The following is a 23,062-nucleotide window of genomic DNA, read 5'->3' as shown; positions in this document are numbered from 1 at the left end:
GCACAGAAGAGGGAGGATCTTCAGGCACTGGCATGTCCTGTGTGTTGGTGCTGGTGCCGGTGCCCAATCGGGGTAAGGGATATCGTTTTGGTGCTCGGGGGAGCATGTAAGATCGCGGTGGGGGGATGGCCAGATCGCGGGGGGTGGCACTCGTAAATCGAGTCAAACTCGCTTTCTGAGGCACCGATTTTACGAATGTCTTGCAAAAACTCACAAACCGGTGCACTCGTAAACCGAGGTTTGACTGTCTGCATTTTGAATAGATTGGGCAAATAGTGGTAGCTGATGGAACAGACTATAGCACGCTAGATAGAATAAGGGAGGGGAAAGGGTTTTGGTGATAAGTCTATCCTTTTCATTTCTTGAGCATAACTACCCACAACAGCTGCAGTCTCTGAAAGATACTTCAGGCTGCATTTGCTAGTGTGGGAAGGCAATGGAGAGATGCTGACTGCACCCACCTATATGTTCCTATTAGCTTCTACTGTAGTCTCTGGCAGTAGAGCAAGGCTTTTGTCTGGTTTCTAGAACATGCTAAAGCCACAGCTGCTGGAGGTGAGGAGTGGGGCTGCCCTTAGATGCAGACTCAGCTTCTCAATATTGTCCACCACCCTCAATAGACTGTTTTGGGCCCCCCATTGCTCATTCCTGTCAACCACAGCCTAAAGCCTTTTCATAACCCACACACCCTGCAGCAACCTTTATGAATCTCTCGTCCAAGTATAAACCTCAATATCTACCTTCCTCCTTTCTGAAAAGTTACTAACTGATCATACCCTGCCAAAAGGCTTAGTTAGAAAATTTTCAGTATGAGGGACCTTCTGCTACATCCCTAATTTTCTGTCGCTCTGTGGTGGGCATCCCTAGCTTTTGCTCCCTATATCATCCCCCAGGAAGACTGTCCTCTCCCTGAGTAAGCAATTCTCTTAATCAGTGTCCCAAGGCTCAGCATATCCCTTAATATTAAATCCTTTTAAACCACAATGGCATACTAAATCTACAGCAGTCACAGCATTATAGCTGGTACTCAAAATCCACCCTTTCCTTCCCTTTTAGTGTGACTATTCTGAACCTGTAGGTAGTTGATCCCTTCTAGCAAATTCTTGTAGAACCTTTAGCTCCATCTCCCATCCCTGTGGGCTGTCCGCCAATTTCTCAGTTGTCTCACTACAAGCAAGATGGTAGGAGTTGGTCTCTTCTGCTCATTAATTTTTCAGTTAAATTTAGCTTTTGGACCATTTGCAAAGTTTTGGTGCTGCAGAGGATCCCATTCTTGGGACATCTCTGGCTGTAGAGCACCGACTCAGGTCAAGAAGACTACTTTGCAGTGCACCCATTTGGACAGCCTGCACAATATGTCATGGGCTTGAGGACCAAACCCTTGGGAACAAAGCTTGCCTCGGGTTTATCTGCAGTGAGCTTGAGCGCAGGCTGAGTGGCTCTGAGAGCTTTCCAGTATCGGTGCCCCATTTGCATGTGCCTCATCCAGTCGGGTGTTGAGGTATCCAGCTGGCTTTTTGGGCCCAAGAGGCAGTCTGAAAACACAAGCAGTCTGGATTCCAGGCTTATGGAGGCAGGAGTTCTCCCTGTAAACTATTTGTATCTTCAGCACTTGTAGTTCCCAGCACAAAGTATGTTGCAGTGAGTAACAGGCTACAGCCTGAAAAACAATCAAGAGAGGAGATACTGGGGTTAAGTTCCTCCACCTCCAAAATTGCTAGTTGGACCCCAGTGTAGCTTCCCTTGGCTGTTTTGGCACTAAAATCACTGCTGCAATGGCCATTTTGGATTTCCTGATTTGAAAAAAGCCTCTGCCTCAATGTTGCCTAAACAGGACGGAAATTATCTGGAAGCAGATTCTGATAAAGCCAAACTACTGAATGAATACTTCTGCTCAGTCTTCACCTGCGAGAAACCAGGGCATGGGCCACAGCTGGAAGCAACACCAAGCGCGGAAGACCCGTTTCAGAAATTTGAGTTCACACCAGCTGATGTTTACAGCGAACTGTCAAGACTCAAGGTGAACAAAGCCATGGGACCGGACAATTTGCACCCAAGAGTGCTCAGAGAGCTGGCTGATGTCCTGGCGGAGCCATTATCCATGCTCTTCAATCTCTCCCTAAGTAAGGGGAGAGTCCCCCTGGACTGGAAAACAGCTAATGTCGTCCCTCTGCACAAAAAGGGTTGCAGGGCAGAGGCTGCGAATTACAGGCCGGTGAGTCTCACATCAATAGTGTGTAAACTCATGGAAACACTACTTAAACGTGAATTAGACACGATCTTGGATGAGGGGAACCTAAGGGATCCCAGTCAACATGGTTTTACCAAGGGTAGGTCCTGCCAATCCAATCTCATAAGCTTCTTTGACTGGGTAACAGGAAAGCTAGACTCGGGAGAGTCTCTGGACGTCGTGTACTTAGACTTCAGTAAGGCTTTTGATAGCGTCCCACATCGCAGGCTGATAAGCAAAATGAAATCGATGGGGTTAGGCGAGACACTGACTACATGGGTCAACGATTGGCTGAGTTGCAGACGTCAGAGGGTGGTGGTCAACGGCACCCTCTCTGAGACTTCGGAGGTGACCAGCGGAGTGCCGCAGGGCTCGGTCCTGGGTCCACTCCTTTTTAACATATTCATAGGGGACTTGACTCGAGGGCTTCAAGGTAAAGTAACATTATTCGCCGACGACGCCAAACTATGCAATATAGTAAGTGAAAGCAACTTGCAAGACAGTATGGCGCAGGACCTGCTTACATTGGAATGCTGGTCCTCGACCTGGCAGCTGGGCTTCAACGCTAAGAAATGTAAGGTCATGCACCTTGGTAGCGGTAATCCATGCAGAACTTACACCTTGAATGGAGAAACATTGGCTAGGACTTCAGTAGAACGAGATTTAGGAGTAATCATCAGTGCAGATATGAAGGCTGCCAAACAAGTGGAGAAGGCCTCATCCAAGGCAAGGCAGATGATGGGTTGTATCAAAAGAAGTTTCGTCAGCCGGAAACCTGAAGTCATAATGCCACTATACAGAGCCATGGTGAGACCTCATCTGGAATACTGTGTGCAATTCTGGAGGCCACATTACCATAAAGACGTGCTCGGAGTAGAGTCGGTTCAGCGGATGGCCACTAGGACGATCTCGGGGCTCAAGGGTCTCTCGTACGAAGAGAGACTGCACAAACTGCAGCTCTACACTCTTGAGGAACGTAGGGAGAGGGGGGACATGATTGAGACATTTAAGTACATCACAGGACGTGTCGAGGTGGAAGATGACATTTTCTTTCCCAAAGGACCCTCGGCCACAAGAGGACATCCGCTCAAACTCAGAGGAGGGAAATTTAATGGCGACACCAGGAAGTACTTCTTCACGGAAAGAGTGATAGATCGCTCGAACAAGCTTCCGGTGCAAGTGGTTGAGGCCACCAGCGTACCTGACTTTAAGAATAAATGGGACACCTACGTAGGATCACTACGAAGATCAAGTTAAAGAATTGGGTCATTAGCACACAGACTAAATTGGGTGGGTCAGTAGAGTGGGCACACTTGATGGGCTGTAGCCCTTTTCTGCCGTCATCTTTCTATGTTTCTTTCTAGACTCCTCAGGCCAGGATCGTCCATGTGCCACATGAGAGTGAGGGGTGGGAGCTGCTGGCTTGGCCTCCTGTAGTCCCTCTGGGCTTTAGTGCCCAGATGTGTAATGGCCAGGAAAGAAGTCCAGGTGTGAATTAAGGAACAGCACAAGTGTCTCCAGCAAAGCACAGATGTAGTGCTGCCTCAAATCCCCAGAAAGGGGCTCAAGCATCTGCAGGGGCGTCTGGTCGTTCTGGATAAGGGTTCCCCATGAATTCATCAATATCTGAAGCTTCTAGGATTAAGGGCCACATGGAACCCTGGGGGTCATGACTATTCTGACACTGGGGGGGGTCTGTCCCCCAAGAGTGCAATTCCTCAGCAATGGTGCCTTGTGCAAGATGGGAGGGCTGGGCTGGAGAGGGATTTTTCAAAGCCTTCACTCTCCATAAGGGTCCTTTTAGGAGATGCTGCTTCATATCTAGGGAGGCCAGATCTGTTGGAGGACCTGACTGTACAGGCTATTCAAGCCTTCAGTGCCTTTGCAGATCACAATTGGATAATCACACGGGGCACATTTTCTCCCTGTCCCTGCAGGAACTCTTTCCTGTCCTGTCTGCATGTTCTTTTGCTGTCCCTACTCCATTCCTGCAAGCTCCATCCTCATCTGCATACACCTCAAACACTTTAAAGTCATACATGTTCAAGGCTTGTGCAGTTAAGGCAGAGCTTACAGGAATGAGACAAGGACAGCAACAAAAGTCACAGGGATGGGACCACAGTGCAACAGACCTTCACCAAAGTAATGGTGGTAGTTGTAGCACACCTGCACAGAGTGGGCATACAAGTACATCCATATCTGGACGATTGGCTAACAAGAACCCAGTCCAAATCGAAAGCAGACTAGCAGTTCAAAAAGTGAATCAATTGCTGCAGAAGCTGGGCTGATTGGGTCAACTTTCAGAAAAGCCACCTGGAGCCAGTGCAGATCTTGGAATATTTGGGAGCATGGTTTGAAAGGAGGGGAAACCAATGTTCCTACAGAAGCCTGCAGAGAAGCTTCTGCATTAGATATGGGAGTCTTAGGGCAAGACTGCTCCAACATCCTGGAATTTGGTGCTGGGATCAATGGTTGTGACCATGGACATAGTCCCCTGGGCAAGGGCATACTTGCATCTGCTCCAGGATGCACACCTCTCCCAATGGTGCCCATAGAGGGAAGTGCTCCAGCAGCTTCCTTGGACAATGGAAGCTCATCTCAGTCAAGCCTGGTGGGTTGGAGCCCCAGCCTCTCAGGAGTTCACCTTCATATCTCTACAGATGCCAGCCTATACAGCTGTGGGGCCATATTGCCAGGGACATCTGGTTCAGGGGCACTGGTTCCCTTCCCAGAGGAAGTGGTTGATCAACCATTTGGAACTTCAAGCCATCTGACTGCATTTCAGGCATTTGAGAGCATGCTGCAGAGCAAAAAGTCATTTCTTACACAATGCAAAGGTGATGGCTGTTTTCGCCAAGGGAGCAGAGTGCTGCTCTACATTTGGAAGCCCAGGTGCAGTTTTGATGGGTAGAGGCCCATCTTTTGGCACTTGGCAGCACATGACAGGAGTACAGTGTGCAAGTGGATTTCATCAGACAGAAGTCCGTAGATCCTGGAAGTGGTCACTTGTCTCAGGAAGCTTTCCCTTGCATTGTGAATCGGTGGAGGTGCTTGATATTTGATCTGATGCCATCAACAGCCAATAAGGCAGCTTAGTTTTTCAGTTATGAGCCAGGAAGCGAAGGTCTGGACACTATTGTAAAGACCTGCCTTTGGCCAGGGTTGCACCTTCTTCCATGACCCATGATGGGATTGGGGAAGAGTGATGGTATCAATTTGGATGTCTGCAGACTTTCTGCAGTATCTGGAGGGTCTGAACACATTTCAACTGGTGGATTTTTTTCATATTGGCAGGGGCTGCCCATGAAGACCAACCAGCCTCAAGTGACCATTTCAAGATGGATCCATATGGCCATTTCTTCAGCCTATATCAGAAGTGGAAAGTGCCCACCTCTATCCATGATGGTGCACTCCACTAAAGCGTGGCTTCCTCATGGATGGAATTCAGCAATGTCACGAAAGAAATATGTAAAGCAGCCAGTTCAGATAGTAGGCTCATCTATCCCACCCTAAACTTGGGACTGCTTTGATACATCGCACCAGAAGGAAAGATTAGATTTTTACCTCGGTAATATTTCTAGTAGACTCTATTCCTGAAGCCCACCCTCTTTCATTTCCTTCAGCCTAGATGAGGATGGTGGTGACTCCTGTGCTGGTAGAATCTAGGAGGTATCTGTAGAAACTCCCACACTTATTGCATGTTGGTGATTTGATGGTTTTCACCTTTATGTATTGCAAATGGTGGGTTTTTTTGTTTTTATCTGTGATATGAGTAGAACTGGCATGTTTTTGAGTCCCCATACCCCTCTATTGCTTCCTCTCCAGGGCTGACAATCTGTTTTGGTACAAACTGAGGAATTGGAAGACATCCCAGAGGGATGGGAAACAGAGCAAAAATTTCTCATGAGAAGGGATTGATTACCTACAGGTTCAGGAATAGCCCAACACAAACATGCCACCTCTTCCTTATTACCCACCAGCACACAGCAACACCTGACTTGCTTTCCTTACCACCTCCCTGTGGTACTTGATACAGTCCAGCTTGCTTTCATCTTTCCCAGCACTTCTAAACACAGATGAGAGCTCAATTGCTTGTTGGTCTGCACAGCTCTACCTTTTTATTAGAACCACCTGTTCTGGGGGTACCCCAGTCAGTTGGGTTTTCAGGCTATCCCTAAATATGGAAGATAAGTGAGATATGAATATTCACTAGGGATATCCTGAAAACTTAACTGGCTGAGGATCCCCAGGACAGTTTTGAAAACCACTACTCTAGGGTTCAAATTTTCAAATTCATCAGGAAGCCACATAGCAGCTGTTCTGTCAAAGCACTGCAGAGATTGGAGGGGGGAGTGAGTACAGGGAAGAAGGGGGTACAGCAGAGTTTGATTAGGTTAAAGAATAACAGCAACAACCATTTCGCATGCTTTACATAAGCCTTGACACCACTTCTCGTGTGTTCTGCTGCATATCAAATCTGGGCACCAGATTGTCGCCAATGGTGACCTGGCATCTGAGTTTTTCAGCCTTAACCTAAGCTATGCAAGTGTTCACTAATCTTTCTGTGGCTGGGATGCCTACTGTACTTTTGCAGGAAGCATGAATTTATTTATATACAGTAGATAGCATGCATCTGTCTCCTGAAATTTTTGTATAAGTCCTAGTCTCCAAGAACAGGCAGGCAGTATATTATCATACAGGTGACATAATGCATGAAGCCTGGCATGTACCAAAGTGTACTGTCACTTTAAAAAAATTAGTACTGTCCATACTGCACATGGGACATTCAGTTCTTCATTTTCAAATGCTTTCTACAGTTACCTTGTATTTAACACTTTTTTTTCTCTCACTTATGACTTTCAATTGAGGCCTTTGGGTGGCTTCCCACCTCAGAGGCCAAGAGCAACCACCTTTTTTGGGATACGGTTCTACTCTACTTCCCTACGGTTGAGATCCTTCCGATTTATTATTGGCAGTCTTCCCATCAATTTTCCCCAACATCCAGTTGATTCAATAAGTGTTCTTAATGTAACGGGACCACTTATTTCATGTTCAGACCTTCAGCTGATGAGTGCAGTGTTTGGTCCTGAGCATTGGGACATTTCTTGTAACCATACTATATACCTGAATATAAATAAGTAGCCTTTTATACTTCCAAAAAGGAGGAAAGTTGACTAATATAAACCAAGGTTAGTCATGCAAGTCTTATCCCCATGAGAACACCTGGCTTCAGTCACATATGCAGAAAACAGGGGTGGAGGAAACCTTTTCAAATACAAACCCTAATATGCCAGGCTCTGCACACAGTACACCACAAGAGAAAAAAATGCATTTCTTCCTGAACAATCCAAAATATGAAAACCAGATGTAAATGTTCAGAGTTGGGACATATTTCAATCACTAAATTGAAAATAATCATTTCCTGACCTTTATCTGGTTATTTTTCTGGTCATCTTGTTCCATCTGTGCTCTTAACTCTCCAAGGCTTCCTTATGCATTTGCGGTTCCTTTCCTCTCCACTTTTTGCACTATATCCTTCTTTGGCGCTGATTTTTCATATTCAATTTTTTTCCTGCCTCCATTATCTTTCCAACTCTTCTCTCTTCCCCTTCCTGCCATCTATGTTCCATCTCCTTCCTTTTGCTGCCCATGGCCTCCCCTGCACCATTCCTTCAGAGAGGATGACCTGCAGCAAAAAAAGTACAGAGGTGGCCACCATTTTAGGTACTGTCTTTCAATACTTGCTCCTCTGTTTCCCAGACCAACATTGCACTTACATCCTGTTCCGACGATACTCTGTCCTGGGCTGGTGAAGGGCCTGAGCGTCTCTGTGCATGCTCAAGGCTTTCTGGATTCCCTTTGATAATCCTATAGAGGGCAGGAGCAAGCAGGCCTTCAGCATGGGCAGATGCTCAAGGCCCTTCAGCCTAGCATAGAGCGCTGGTGTCATCTTCCAGAGCATCAGGACTAAGTGTAATGTCTGTCTGTGACAGGGGGAGCAGATAGTTGAGGGATAGCATTGCTGGTCATGGGGGGGAGGAAGAGGAGAAGCTAGCAATGGTCATCAGTGGGGTTAGCAGTACTGCTCATCAGGAGGGGAGTTGTGCCAGTCAGGAGGGGTGGAAAATAGCATTGTTGATCCTTAGCACTCAGAATCTGGTCGTCTCACAAGAACCCTACAAATAAACCTCCTGAAGTTACAGATGATCTGTAATGCTCTCCACCTTTCAGGAATGCTTGCAGAACCACATAGTTATCATGCATATTGATGGGTGAGTAGTGGTGTATTTAAACAAGCAAGGCAGCAGAGACACTTATCCTCTTTGCCAGGAAGGCATCCAAATCTGGACTTGGGCAATTGTTCTCAACATCTTCCTCAAAGCAGTATAGCAGGAAAAGAAAACTGCTTGACAGACAAATTGAGCAGACTTCTCCAACCTCATGAATGGTCCCTTCACGCAGCGACTTGTGGGACTCCCAACATCTCCATCTCCCACCCACCACAAGCTGCTGCTTTACTGCTGTACTGTTCAATCCCAGCAGTCTTGAATCGTATGCTTTTCTCCTGTGACTATCAGATGTTTTCTCCAGTACCACTAATTGAGGAAAACCTGTACTCTAAACTTCATCAAGCACAGGCTTTGATTCTCATAGCACCACATTGGCTACAAGAAGCCTAGCTTTCTCCTACAACTTGGCAATCGAGTCCATTCCACTCCAGTTTTCCTACTCTGACTCAGAATGAAGGTTCTTTCCTACATCCCAACCTGCACTCAATCTAATAACTTCTCAGACTTAGATACCGCTCTCCTGTCACCTTCAATCTTGAACATTATTGAAGAATCCAGGAAACATCTACCAGATGTCATTCCAATTAAAATGGACACAATTTACTCTTGTGTGATCTTTACTCATTGGATCCAGTCACATGTCTTCTACCAGTAGTCTCTGCTAGACTACCTCCTTCATATTTCCAATTCTGGACTTTCGCTATCTTTTTTTTTTTAAATCTTTATTCCTTATTTCTCTCAACAAGTGTACAATATTATTACAATTAATTCACATAACTCACTTGACATTCTTACACAATATTATTATACATGTTTTAATTCCCCCCCACCCACCTCCCATCCCTTCCCATATCAATAAAATAATCTATCCAAACATATACATACTTAGACATCCCTCTTCCTTAATACAATTAATCATACTTTAACCTATCCCTCCCCCACCCTTTCTTCCTCAAACTCTTTTTTCATTTTATTATACATTAATGCACAACAAATATATCTCATCATGGTACATATATCCCCTAATATTTCATAACATTTCCAATAATTTTGCCCCCTTTCCTTTTCTATTCATACATATATTTCCAATTCTGGACTTTCGCTATCTTGATGCATCCATTGATCTCAAGATTCATGAGGGGTGTTTACCACACCAAACCCCAATCAGACCACTGTATTATGGGATTTAAATGTGGTTCTGTGTTCATTTGAACCACTCTGTCTGCTTCGCTGAAACACTTCACCTGGAAAGTGTCCTTCCAGATTGCACTTCTGCACGTCAAGTCAGTGAATTAAAAGTGTTGGTATTGAATCTACCCTATACCAGATCTTTATCGCAACAGGGTTGTCCTCTGTACTCGTTTGAAGTTCTTACCAATTGTGATCTCTGAATTTTCATTTCTTTTTTTTCAATTTTTTATTTTCAATACTTACAATAAGTGTTATCTCTTGACCCTAATAGATTGGGAGTTCCCGTTACCAAGAAGACTATTGCTGTCTACTAGCCAATATGAATCTTTGCTTAATCTCAGCATAGGCTGACACTAGACAGCCATGTTACTGCTCATAGAATACAAACTATAGCAACTTCTATTGCCCACTTTTGCTTCTCTCCCACTCAGACATTACAAAACAGCCACTTGGGTCCTCATTTTACTTATTGCTGCTTAGATCAACGTTCTAGATGAGTCAGTTTTGGTCAGGCAGTTCTCAAGTGTTCTCTTTGAAAGCCATCTTCCCTCCATTCTCAGATTTCACCACTGTTACATTTAACCCTCTTCCTAGAGGTACAAGTCTGGTATCTTGGAAGTCCCAAATGATTAAATACTGCCTGCTTGTCATCTGAGAAAGCAGTTACTCACCTGTAGCAGGTGTTCTCAGAGGACAGCAGGCAGTCTCACAACCTTCCCACATCCCCTAGCTGACTTCTTAGCTTCTGAACAGAACTGAAGGTCCTTTGAGCAAACAAAGTAGGAAGGCACACAATATAGACAGTACTAAAGTTTTGCAGTACACTTCGGTATATGTCCATGCTGGGCTCTCTGGACATCACCCATATATCTGCCTGCTGTCCTTGGAGAACACCTGCTACAGGTGAGTATGCTATTCAGCTCATGGAAGGGAAAATACTTTTTTTACAAAATGCTTAAATTTATACTATAATTCACAATTATGTTCTGCAAACTAATATCTATTTTAGCTATCTTCATTTCACATCAAGGTTCTTGGATCTTGTTACTGTAGAAACTTGGTATAGTGGCCTTTCAGCTGTGTAGCTGACATTATCCCAGGACAAGCAGGCATGATATTCTCACACATGGGTGACGTCATCTACGGAGCCCCAGCGCGGACAGCTTTTTCAGCAAACTTGCTAGAAGTTTCAAGTTTGCACACTGCACCACGCATGTGCTAGCCTTCTCGCCACTAGAGGGCGCATCCCCACCTCGTGGTCCTCAGTTCTTTTTCATCCGCGGAGCCAGAAGCCCTGTGGATAAAATTGTGCTATTTTTGCCTTCTGTCGCCGCGGCTGTGTTCGGAATTTCGACGCGGTCGCTGCGCTAAAGTTATTTTCTTTCTTTATTTACCCTGTTTTTAAAAAAAAAAAAAAAAAAAAATTAATCTTTTTTCGTTCGCTCCGGGGGCTCCCGGTAGCCGTGGCCGAGGAACCTCGTTTGTTCCCGGCCTTGTTTTGGGCCCATGTCCCGACCCGTTACGGGTTTTAAGAAGTGTGGTAAGTGTGAGAGGCTTTTGTCCATCACTGACCCTCACAGGTGCTGTATTCGGTGTTTGGGGCCCCATCACCCTACAGCATCGTGCCCTAAGTGTGCCACCTTCCAGAAACGGGCCCTTACTAGGCGCAAAGGCCGCATGGCGGATCTCTTTGCCGTCGATACCCCGACGGGGAAGGCCTCGAGCTCGGCCTCGGCTTCGGCCCCGGCCTCGACCTCGGCCTCGACGTCGGAACCCTCGGCTCCCGCGAAGCCGGTTGCCTCGCAGAAGCAAGCCCCGGGTAAGTCTCCACTTCCTTCCTCAGTTTCATCTGCCAGGAAGCCATCCTCGGGCTCGTCGTCGGCGGGACCGTCGACCTCGACCCAGCCCAAGATGTCGAAGGGGTTAGCCCCGAGGGAATACTCGATACCGAGGTCGCCCTCTGCGGAGCGTCCCCAGGTGTTACCTCAGGGTCTCACCGTCCCGGCGTTCCAGGAGTTGCTTCGCGCTTTGATCTCCTCGGAGCTTTCCGGAGCCATTGAGACCTTACAACAGGCTTCGGCCTCGTCTTCGGTCTCGGGGGCCCCGCAGGTGGTGACCTCGGCCTCGGGCACCGGCCTCTCTGCGGCCGAAGCCCCCTCGGCCTCGGCCTCGACCCTTCCCTCGGACCCGATCCGGGTGAGTCAGCCCGAGGTCAGTGTGCGATCCCGAGACAAGCAGCGCCGGGTACGCCGGATCTCCTCTTCCTCGTCCCCGAGGTCGTCACGGGGATCCTCGCCCTCGAGTAAGCCTCGGGCGAAGCACCGTCTTAAACGGTCGAAGCGGTCTCGAGCCTCGTCTCGAAGGAGTCGTCACTCGACTCCGCCCGAGACCGGAGCCTTGCGGGTCGAGGAACTCCGCCTCGACAACCCAGATCTTTTACGGTCCCCGATCAGGGAGAGTTCCCGTGCCTCCTCACCGAGGCGGAAGGGACGGGCCTCTATACCCCGTACCCCGGGGGGTTCCCCACGGGGGTCTCTTCGCCGGACGGTGTCCCCGACTCCTTCGAGGTCACGGGATCGTGCCTCTTGGGGTTCGGGGTCCGGGGGTCCGGTCGGGTATTCTCGCCAGGCCTCTCCTTTCGGCTCGGTTGAGAAGTCTCGGTCACCCTCCCCGCCTGCACGGACATCTTCTTTTTCCAAGTTTGTCCATGACATGGCGAAGGCTTTGGGGGTGGACCTGACGGCAGGGTCGCACTATACCTCAGACTTTTTGGAGGAACAAGATTCTCCTGTCCCTCAACGGGAATCTCCCCGCCTTCCACTTCACAAGGTCCTCCTTCATACCTTACTGCGGAACCTTGAGACCCCTCTTACAGTGGCGGTAGTGCCCACTAAGATGGAATCCAAATACCGGACCCTTCCCCCTAAGGGGTTTGACAAGGGGCAGCTCTCCCATCAGTCGCTCTTGGTGGAGTCGGCTCTTAAGCGCACGCAGCCTTCTAGAGTCTCGGCTGCTGTCCCCCCGGGGAGAGAGGGTCGGACCCTTGATAAATTCGGCCGTCGGCTGTACGCGAATTCCCAGATGGCCACAAGGGTCCTCAATTATGCTTTCGCCTACTCTTCCTACCTCAGGTCCATGATCAAGGATCTGCCGGATTTTCAGGGGGTGATTCCGGAGTCGCACAAGGTTAAATTTGCCGCCTTTGCGTCAAACCTGTCCCAACTCAGATTCTATCTGTTCCATGCGGTCTATGACGCTTTTGAGCTTGCCTCGAGGGTCTCGGCTTGTGCGGTAGCCATGCGCCGGCTGGCTTGGCTACGGACCCTCGAGATGGACCCCAACTTGCAGGAGCGCTTAGCCAATTTACCCTGCATCGGGTCGGAGTTATTTGACGACTCCCTGGATGCGGCCACCAAGAAGCTTTCGGAGCAGGAACGCTCTCTGGCGTCTCTGGTTCGTCCAAAGCCTAAGCCGCCGGCTCAGAGGCCTTTTAAACAGCCGCCTAGGCGGTACCCGCAAAAATCTACACCGGCCTTTTCCAGGCCTCCACCCCGGCGCCCTACCCAACAGGGTAGAGGGGGACCCGCCAAAGCAGCTGCGCAGGGGGTGTCCAAACCGGCGCCGTCTTTTTGACGGGATGAGCGGCCGGGGGCTGGCCCCCGCCGCGAGGTCGCTCAACCCCCTGCCCATCGGGGGTCGGCTCACGGCTTTTGCCGAGACTTGGTCTGGGATTACGTCAGACGCATGGGTGCTCCGGACCGTCTCAGAGGGCTATTCGTTAAACTTCTCCAAACAGCCTACAGACAGGCCCCCCGGGGCGTGCCCGTCCAATCGAAGCCAGTTGACCCTTCTTCGAGAGGAAGCCGGGGCCTTGTTGAGCCTTCGGGCGGTCGAACGGGTGCCTCCCGACCAGCGAGGCAGGGGATTTTATTCCCGTTACTTTTTGGTCCCCAAAAAGACCGGGGACCTGCGCCCCATTTTGGACCTTCGGAAGCTCAACAAGTTCCTGGTCCGGGAGAAGTTCCGTATGCTGTCGCTTCCGATCCTATATACCCTGTTGGACGAGGGGGACTGGATGTGCTCCCTCGATTTGAAAGAAGCGTACACCCATGTTCCGGTGCATCCCGCCTTTCGGAAGTTTTTGAGATTTCAGGTCGGGGATTTGCACCTTCAATACCGTGTACTACCCTTCGGTCTGGCTTCGTCCCCTCGGGTATTCACGAAATGCATGGTGGTAGTCGCGGCTGCTCTGCGTTCCCGGGGGTTGCAGGTCTTTCCCTATCTGGACGATTGGTTGATCAAGGCCCCGACAAGGGAGGGGGTTATTTCAGCGACCCAACAGACTATCACGATTCTTCAGGGTCTGGGGTTCGAGGTGAACTTTCCCAAGTCTCACTTGCAGCCGACCCAATCCCTACAGTTCATAGGGGCCGTGCTGGACACGGTTCTCCTCCGGGCTTTCCTTCCTTCCCCGCGACTGGAGGCCCTGATTCGCCTGGGCCGACAGGTTTCGCAACTGAAGGTAGTTTCGGCTCGACGCATGATGGTGCTTTTGGGGCACATGGCGTCGACGGTCCAGGTGACCCCCTTTGCTCGGTTGCACCTGAGGATCCCTCAGTGGACCCTGGCTTCCCAATGGCGTCAGGACCGCGACCCGCTGTCTCGACGCTTGACTGTGACTCCGTCTTTCAGACGCTCGCTCCGTTGGTGGACCAGCTCTACCAATCTGTCCGGGGGTTTGCTCTTTCGCGTCCCTCCGCATTGCAAGGTCCTAACCACGGACTCTTCGGAGTATGCGTGGGGGGCTCATCTGGACGGTTTACGAACGCAGGGCCTATGGTCGGCCACAGATCGTCTGTGTCACATCAACGTATTGGAACTTCGTGCCATTTATCTGGCCGCTCGGACCTTCAGTCACCTCCTGCACGATCGAGTAGTTCTCGTTCGAACGGACAACCAGGTGGCCATGTATTACGTCAACAAGCAAGGCGGGACGGGCTCTTGGCCTCTGTGCCAGGAAGCCATTCGGCTTTGGACGTGGGCCGTCTCTCAGAACATTTTCTTGCGGGCGGTTTACATTCAGGGGGAGCTGAATTGTCTGGCAGACAAGCTCAGTCGTCTCCTCCAGCCGCACGAGTGGTCTCTGAACTCCCGAGTTCTACGCGAGGTCTTCGACCGATGGGGGACTCCTCAGGTGGATCTGTTTGCTTCACCCGAGACTTGCAAGCTACCCCTCTACTGCTCTCGGAGGTACTCCCAGGACCGTCTCGAGGCCGATGCTTTTCTTCTCGACTGGGAGGGGAGGTTCCTTTATGCATTCCCTCCTTTTCCTCTGATTTTGAGAACGCTGGTTCATCTAAAATCGACCAAAGCCACTATGATTCTCATTGCGCCTCGTTGGCCAAGACAACACTGGTTCTCCCTGCTTCTTCAACTCAGTGTCAGGGAGCCTCTGCTTCTACCTCTCTTTCCCTCTCTGCTGTCTCAGAGTCGGGGTTCGCTGTTACATCCCAATCTTCAGTCGTTACATCTGACCGCTTGGTTCCTTTCCACTTGACTTCGATTCCGGTGTCTCACTCTGTGCGGGAAATCTTAGAGGCCTCTCGCAAGGTCTCGACTAGGCTTTGTTATTCCCAGAAGTGGACCAGATTTTCTTCTTGGTGCTCCACCAACCACCTGGATCCGGATTCAGTCCCTGTGTCTTCGGTACTGGAATATCTGTTGCATCTGGCGAATTCTGGTCTGAAGACGACTTCTATTCGAGTGCATCTTAGTGCAATTGCTGCATTTCATCATCATCTCGAGGGTCGTTCCCTCTCCTTACATCCTCTGGTTTCTCGTTTCATGAGAGGTCTTGTGAATGTTCATCCCCCTCTCAAGCCTCCCCCTGTGGTATGGGATCTTAATGTGGTCTTGGCTCAACTGATGAAACCTCCTTTTGAGCCTATCGATAAAGCTCTTCTTAAATTTCTCACTTGGAAAGTAGTCTTTTTGATTGCGCTCACGTCCGCTCGTCGGATTAGCGAGCTGCAGGCTTTGGTGGCGGACCCTCCTTTCACGGTGTTTCATCATGACAAGGTGGTTCTTCGCACCCATCCCAAATTTTTACCTAAGGTTGTGTCTGATTTCCACCTCAATCAGTCCATTGTTCTTCCGGTATTTTTTCCAAAGCCCCATTCTCATCATGGTGAAACGGCGCTTCACACGCTTGACTGTAAGAGGGCGTTGGCTTTTTATCTCCAACGTACTAAGTCTCATCGGAAGGTTCCTCAATTATTTTTGTCCTTTGATCCTAATCGGATAGGACATCCGGTTTCCAAGCGTACCTTGTCCAATTGGTTAGCTGCTTGTATCTCTTTTTGCTACGCTCAGGCTGGTCTCCCGCTCTCGGGTCGAGTCACGGGTCATAAGGTCCGGGCGATGGCAGCTTCGGTTGCTTTCCTCCGTTCTACTCCTATGGAGGACATATGTAAAGCTGCCACCTGGTCTTCGGTTCATACGTTCACCTCCCACTACTGTTTGGACTCCTTGTCCAGGAGTGACGGCCGGTTTGGCCAGTCGGTGTTACGTAACCTGTTTTCTTAAATTGCCATCTTCCCACCTGCCCTATTTCTGGTTGGCTTGGAGGTCACCCATGTGTGAGAATATCATGCCTGCTTGTCCTGGGATAAAGCACAGTTACTTACCGTAACAGGTGTTATCCAGGGACAGCAGGCATATATTCTCACAACCCGCCCACCTCCCCGGGGATGGCTTTTCTTTGCTGGAATATGGAACTGAGGACCACGAGGTGGGGATGCGCCCTCTAGTGGCGAGAAGGCTAGCACATGCGTGGTGCAGTGTGCAAACTTGAAACTTCTAGCAAGTTTGCTGAAAAAGCTGTCCGCGCTGGGGCTCCGTAGATGACGTCACCCATGTGTGAGAATATATGCCTGCTGTCCCTGGATAACACCTGTTACGGTAAGTAACTGTGCTTTATCAAAGTTAACTGTTTGCAGGCAGTTAACAGTGAAAGTTTACTATAGGATGGGTTTGCAGTGCAGTCTGATATAGCTGCTACTTCTAATATTGAATTTTAACAGGATAATCGGCTGAATGTAACAGAGGAGCTAACTTCAAACAACAGGACAAGAATTCTGAATATCCAGTCCAGGCTTACAGACAACAAACATGTGAGTTGGAGAGCAGTGCTGAACAGCAACAATCTCTACATTGAAATTCCAAGTGGAGCTCTCCCTGAAGGGAGCAAAGATAGGTATGTTGAGCTATAAAGTTGGTGAAACAATAGCTGGGGAGTTCTGGCTTGTGGATTAAGTCCTTATTTTTGTTTGAGACTCTGTAGATCGACCAGTTGATCGCAGAGCCCATCCAAGGCTCCATGATAAACTCACGTTGCCTTAGCATTCTAACTGCTTCTCCATGGACATTTGCTTTCCTAACATGGTAAACAGAAGTGCCGGGCTGACCAGCTCCCCCCCCACCCCTCCCCCGACATCAATTCTGACGTTGGAGAGGAAGTTCCGGGCCAGCCAACACTGCCTGGCTGACCCAGAACTTCCTCTCCAATGTCAGAATTGATGTTGGGTGGAAGGTTGGTTGGCCTGGTGCTTCTGTTTACTGCATCGGGAAGCAGAGACAGCTCACAACTCGGCAGGCAGCTTGGGGGGGCCTGTTCCCCAATGGCAGCAGTGGCTTGGGGGAGGGCAGGCAGGGAGACAAGGAAGGGAAACAAAGGGGGCATGGAGAGAAAGAAAGAAGGGAAACAGAGAAATAAAGGGGGCAGGAAGAAAAAGTTGGGGGAGGGAATGAGGTCTGGAGGAGAGGAAGCATACAGGAGGCTGAAAGAAGGGAAGAAATATTAGATGCAGTCAGAAGAAGGAAGTGCAATCAGACTCATGAAATCGCCAATTTAGTGATCAAAATGAGTCCATTTTGAGAACTTGTATCTGTCTATTTTGCACTATGGCCCCCTTTTTTTATTAAACTGCAATAGTGGTTTTTAACACAGGGGGTCTGAGCATCAAACAGCTCGGGGCATTCAGCGCAGCTCCCTGCACTAAAAACCCTATCATGCTTTAGTAAGAAGGGAGGTGGTTTATTTGTCTATTTTTGTATAGTTGAGGTTTGAGGTGACATTGCATAAAGTATCTGCCTTGACCATTTTGAAAAAAAACCAGAATATAAATGATTAACATTTTTCCCTGCATACAGTGCTTTTGTGTGTTTAAAAATTTTATTGTTAGATCATTTTGACTTGCCTATCATTTTGAAAGTAGCTCGCAAGCCCAAAAAGTGTGTGCACCCCTGCTGTAAACATCAGGGGATGGATACAGAATACTTCACCACCCTGCAGCTTTAAACCTTGGCTAAACTTGGGAGGGTCACGGCTCAACTAACAGGACAAGCTGGGATGGTACATTTTCTTAAAACAAGTGGTTGAACTTTTATACCCTGCACTATCTACCATTCTGGTTGGTAAATATTTTCATTAGTTGCCATACAAAGTGTCCAGGGCAAACAGTATTGACAGATGTGTGCTTAAGGATGCTTTCAGAAATGAAGCTGACTGAGCCCTGTACAAATTATGTTCTTGTGCAAAAATTGCAAGGGGTTGGTTCTGTTACTTTCTGTGCACTTGATGTAAAATATAAAATGAATAAAGAATTAAAGAAACATAAGATTCTTTAGACCCTATAGCAGAGCTGACAGTTCACCACAAGCACATTATAGGGATAAGGGGAAAAAAACATGGTCTGTGGGATAACATTTGTGTATAGACTTTGAAAGGAATGGCTGGACTTGACTTATTGCATGATTTCTTTCTAAGTTTTGCAGTTATGTTAGAATTTGCTGAAGAACAGCTGCAAGTTGATCATGTGTTTATCTGCTTCCACAAGAACAGAGATGACAGAGGTAGGTAATGTGTGCATCACTATATGCAAACGATGTCTATACTGAAAGCTTCTCAAAGGATCAGTATTTACAAGCCAAGTTAAAGAAACAAAACAAAACCAAGAGCAGAATACTCAAAACTATACAATGCCTTAGCATGATGCATTAAATACATTTTTATTTGCAATAAGCCTATGCTCACCAGCCACCATTAAGGCAGCAGCTCAAAAGATTTCTTGCTGAAGTGGGAGGTATGGTACTGGAGCAGCCAAGCCCCTTTCAGTTTAGCAAATTTTACTGAACTCCCTGTGATGGATATTGCTGCTTTTGCTCCTTATTCCAGTATTTATTTTCTTCCTTCTGCTGCCATCATAGCCCTTGCATCAGTCTCTATCTAGCATATTCTTCCCATCTCCAGCCCACATATTGCATCTATTCCCTTATTAGCCCATCCCCATTCTCCCAAGGCCTAGCTTTTGATCCTTTCTTCAACCCATATCCCAAGCTCCTGTTATCTGAGCCCCCTCTTTCAGATAGTATTTTCTCCTTTTCTGCCAACCCCCTACTGTCTGGTATAATCCTTTTTGCCATCCCAAGCTTCATCAGCCTCCAGCCACAATTTACCTCCCCCCTACCTGTTTGGTATGTCCAAAGCCTAGAACTTAGAAATGTGTGGCGCAGTGGTTGGATCTACAGCCTCAGCATCCTGGGGTTGTGGGTTCAAACCTTGTGCTGCTCCTTGTGACTCTGGGCAAGTCGCTCAGTCCTCAATAGCCCCAGGTGCGTTAGATTGAGCCCACCAGGACAGATAGGGAAAGTACATAATTGTAAAACCACTTGGATAAACCTTGATAGGCGGTATTGAACACCTAATAATAAACTTGGTTTCTACTAGGTAACAATAAATCAGGGCCAATCATCCTTGTGACTCAGCAAATCCATTTCATCAAACTTATATTTTATAGTGGGGCTGCATATTCAGCATGTTTTAAAAATATCTTACCAACTTAATTGCTACTACACAATGCAATTGCTATTTAACATTTTTAATCTTCCTGCAACCTTTGTTTGCAGCAAAGAAAACAATTGAACTAGGTAGTGAAGTAACCTTGGATGAGGTGGCTGCAAACGTATTCAGGATATCCCAGATTTTATTGAAATTGGTCACATTTGGACAGTTGCACAGAAAACAAGGTTTTGTATTGTCTAGTCATGAAGTGTGCTGTGTACTAGTGCTGCCCGATTTCACTTTGAATTGGATTTGCTTAAAAAAAAAATCAAAATTCACTGATTTTAGTGAGTCCTTAGTCTCGAGTTTCCTACAGCAGCGGTGGCAGAGGTCAGCAGGCAGAGGTAGTGATCAGGTTGCTCCTGGCCTGCCCTCAGGGAGGGAGGCATCTTCCCTCATCACTGATGCAGCAGAGGGAAGCCCTGGCAGTAAGGCCACAAGCAGCCTGTTTTTCACTTGTCTGCCCACACATTGATTTCACTGCTTTAGGAGTCCCGAAAGTTGGTCTTGGGGTAGGGGAGGAGTTGATCAGGAAGTGCTGCACAGGAAGGATGGAAAACTGATAAGGGTTGAGAGGAAAAATGGGGACATGGGGGTGAAGGAGATGGAGAGATACAGAGGTAGATGTTACAGGTAACCCATTCTGAGATCTCTAGGGAGAACAGGGATATAAATCAAATGGGGTGAGGGAGAAATCCAGCATATTGTGGAAGGGAGGGGGAAATGTTGGACATAGGGTGGAGAGCAGGGAGAGATGGCACATGGGGAGAAAAATGTTGAACATGATAGAGGGGAGGAGGGGAATAGAGATTTGAACCAGGGCACAAGACAGAGAGATGGTAGACAATGGGATGGGAAAGAATTTTGGATATGGCAGTGGAAGGGAAGGTACAGAGATGGAAGATGAGCAGTGAGCATGGAGAGAGAAGAAAATGTCAAATGAGCAGGAGACTTTGAGCAAGTTAACAGAAGATAAATAAACCAGAGCCTGAGACCAACATGATTTGAATAATATGATCAGACAAAAGGTAGAAACTTTATTTTCAGTTTTGTGATTACAGTATGTCAAACTTGAAATGCATATCCTGCTAGTGCTGGTATTAACAAGCTTGAGCTAGAACCTAACAGGAAAACCTTTTTGTTTACACCACAGCACTGGCATGGGGTTGGAGAGGTCAAGGGGCTGGTATGTGAAGAGGCTACAAAAATAAACCTGCCAAGCCATTTGAAAAAATGCCCAATTGATTCAATTCATCTTTCCAACCAAATCAATTCAGTAGGCCAAATATAATCAATTTTTTTCCCTGAATCGGGCAGCATTACTGTACTAGATTGTGAATACACAGAATACTGGAGACTTTCACCAGCAGTATGAAATTTGGACTTTGCCAAAGCCATCAGGTGAATTTTTGAGTGATACATATAAATGTCATACCCTTATGTGCTTCTAGGTGCACTTGGCTTTGTATAAGAATATTCCCTCCTGGGAATACTTGAAAATCCTGCAGAGACCATGACATACAGGCTCCTGTGGCTGTTTCCATACAGGCTTAAGTAATTGGCATCAGCTATTGTGTAACTGCCTTGAGCTGTGGGGAAGATGGCTTACCAAGGAGGGGGAAGAATTCTTTGGTACCCTAACAATGTTAGTCTAGCTCAGACTACTTGAAATGAACCTCTGCTTTCTCTAGAGTTGTTGTTCCCTGTATTGACTAGTTGGTTGATCTTTCAGCTGCATTGCTACGCACCTTCAGCTTCTTGGGCTTTGAGATTGTGAGACCTGGGCATCCCCTTGTCCCCAAGAGACCTGATGCTTGCTTCATGGCCTACACATTTGAGAGAGACTCTTCAGAAGAAGACTAGATTACATGGTTTGCATCTTTTAGAGCTTTCGTGCTGTCTGTAAAGATGAAATTGAGAAAATTGTCAACATCTATTACATTTATTTGTTTGGCAAGTTATAAATTGTGTTGACTAGATATGGGGCTGAACGGGAAGAGGGATGTTGAAAATTTGATATGTCATCTTTCCTGACTGTCTGCATGTTGTGATTGTTCAAAATAAATTCTGACTCCAAGTTTAATGTTGATACCTGAAGTTTGATTTTAATTCTAAATAAAAAATTTATATTTTTATTTTGCTGTTCTAAGACATTGCGTGAAGACTTCAGACATGTATTAGCATGTTCTGTATAACTATTTAATTTTTTAGTATCTTGCCTTATTCTACTGACTTCTAGAGCAGAGGTCCTGAAATCCTGTCCTGATGTCTATAGCTGAACCTAGTTTTCAAGACATCTACAAAAAGTTCTGTTACATAAACTGTACATTGGGTAATCGGTCCATGTTCACAAAATGAGAAGGTGTGTGTTCTGATCTGCTTAGTTTCTGTTATTTTCAAGTATTGCTTTAGTGTCCAGAGGACCCCCATTTTACTAAGCCTGGGAGAGGATGAAGACTCAGCAAGGGTGTAATGCATCTTGTAGGGCAAACCCCAGGTCTACTTGATAAGCCAGCCTGCCTTAGCTTTTTGAGACTTGGTCTGTCCCCCCTGGGAGCTAGCTCACTTGATTTATTAGATGTATAGGCTGTGGAGCCCCCTCTGATTTCCCTTGGGTTTTAGGGAGCTGGTTGCATTTTTATCTCCGTGTATGGTGGTAGTCCTCAGACAGTGTCTGTCTTGACTGGCAGCCTGAAGATCTCAAGTTGTGGATTAATTCCAACAAGGATTTGAGGCAGTCTTCTCAACTCAGGCCAGGGGTAGGCAATTTTCAGTCCTCAAGAGCCACAGGCAGGACAGGATATCCACAATGAATATGCATGAGATGTATTTGCATTACAAGGAGGCAGTGCATGCAGATCCATCTCATACATATTCATTGTGGATATCCTGAAAACCTGACCTGCTTGTGGCTCCCAAGGACTGGAGTGGCCTACCCCTGAGTTAGGCTGAAGCAAAGCTGATGCAGGTACCAGCAAAGCACAGTGAGTAAAGCCTCTTCCCTATGGATAAAATTGAGGTAGAAGGGATCAGAATTTTTATTAAATTTTATTCTGGGGCCAGCACTAAAGTCTTCCTTCTCTAAAACCCCTTTCCCTGAGGGCTTTTTTAACTGGAGGGGTGCTCTAAAAGCTATTTTATGGCAGTTGCTGACCCTTTTTTTGTATGTAAGTATTCTTTATTCTCATGGGCAATAACAATCTAACAAACCACCAATAAACAAATCAAGGTACACAATCTTGAGACCCTGGTACTTTTAACCAGTACATAAAGAGCATCCAGGCTCAGTAGGACAAAAATATACATCAGACTGGATTTCAGGAACAAACTGGAATTTGGGGAATTCTCCCATGACCTACCCCCCCCACTCAAGTCTTGACACTTACTGCAATAGGAAGGGGTCCTCTATTGCACCACAGAGAAACATTTTACAAACTGTCTCCTATCTTA

General features: G+C 47.3%; 1 protein-coding gene across 1 annotated transcript in view; it reads left to right on the top strand.

Moving 5' to 3' along the window:
- Window positions 1-21,747, top strand: part of OAZ1 (ornithine decarboxylase antizyme 1) — a 46,310-nt gene extending 24,563 nt beyond the window's left edge. Inside the window, 3 exon segments of the mRNA XM_033953834.1 lie at window positions 16,794-16,966; window positions 18,539-18,624; window positions 21,345-21,747. Of these exon segments, the coding sequence (XP_033809725.1) occupies window positions 16,794-16,966; window positions 18,539-18,624; window positions 21,345-21,475 (390 nt within the window). The 3' untranslated portion in view covers window positions 21,476-21,747.
- Window positions 21,748-23,062: the final 1,315 nt, after the last annotated feature.

This window comes from Geotrypetes seraphini, chromosome 8, assembly GCF_902459505.1.
Source record: "Geotrypetes seraphini chromosome 8, aGeoSer1.1, whole genome shotgun sequence".
NCBI classification, from domain to species: domain Eukaryota; kingdom Metazoa; phylum Chordata; class Amphibia; order Gymnophiona; family Dermophiidae; genus Geotrypetes; species Geotrypetes seraphini.
The sequence above is the reverse complement of the archived record's forward strand: the minus strand, read 5'-3'. Positions and strand labels throughout refer to the sequence as shown.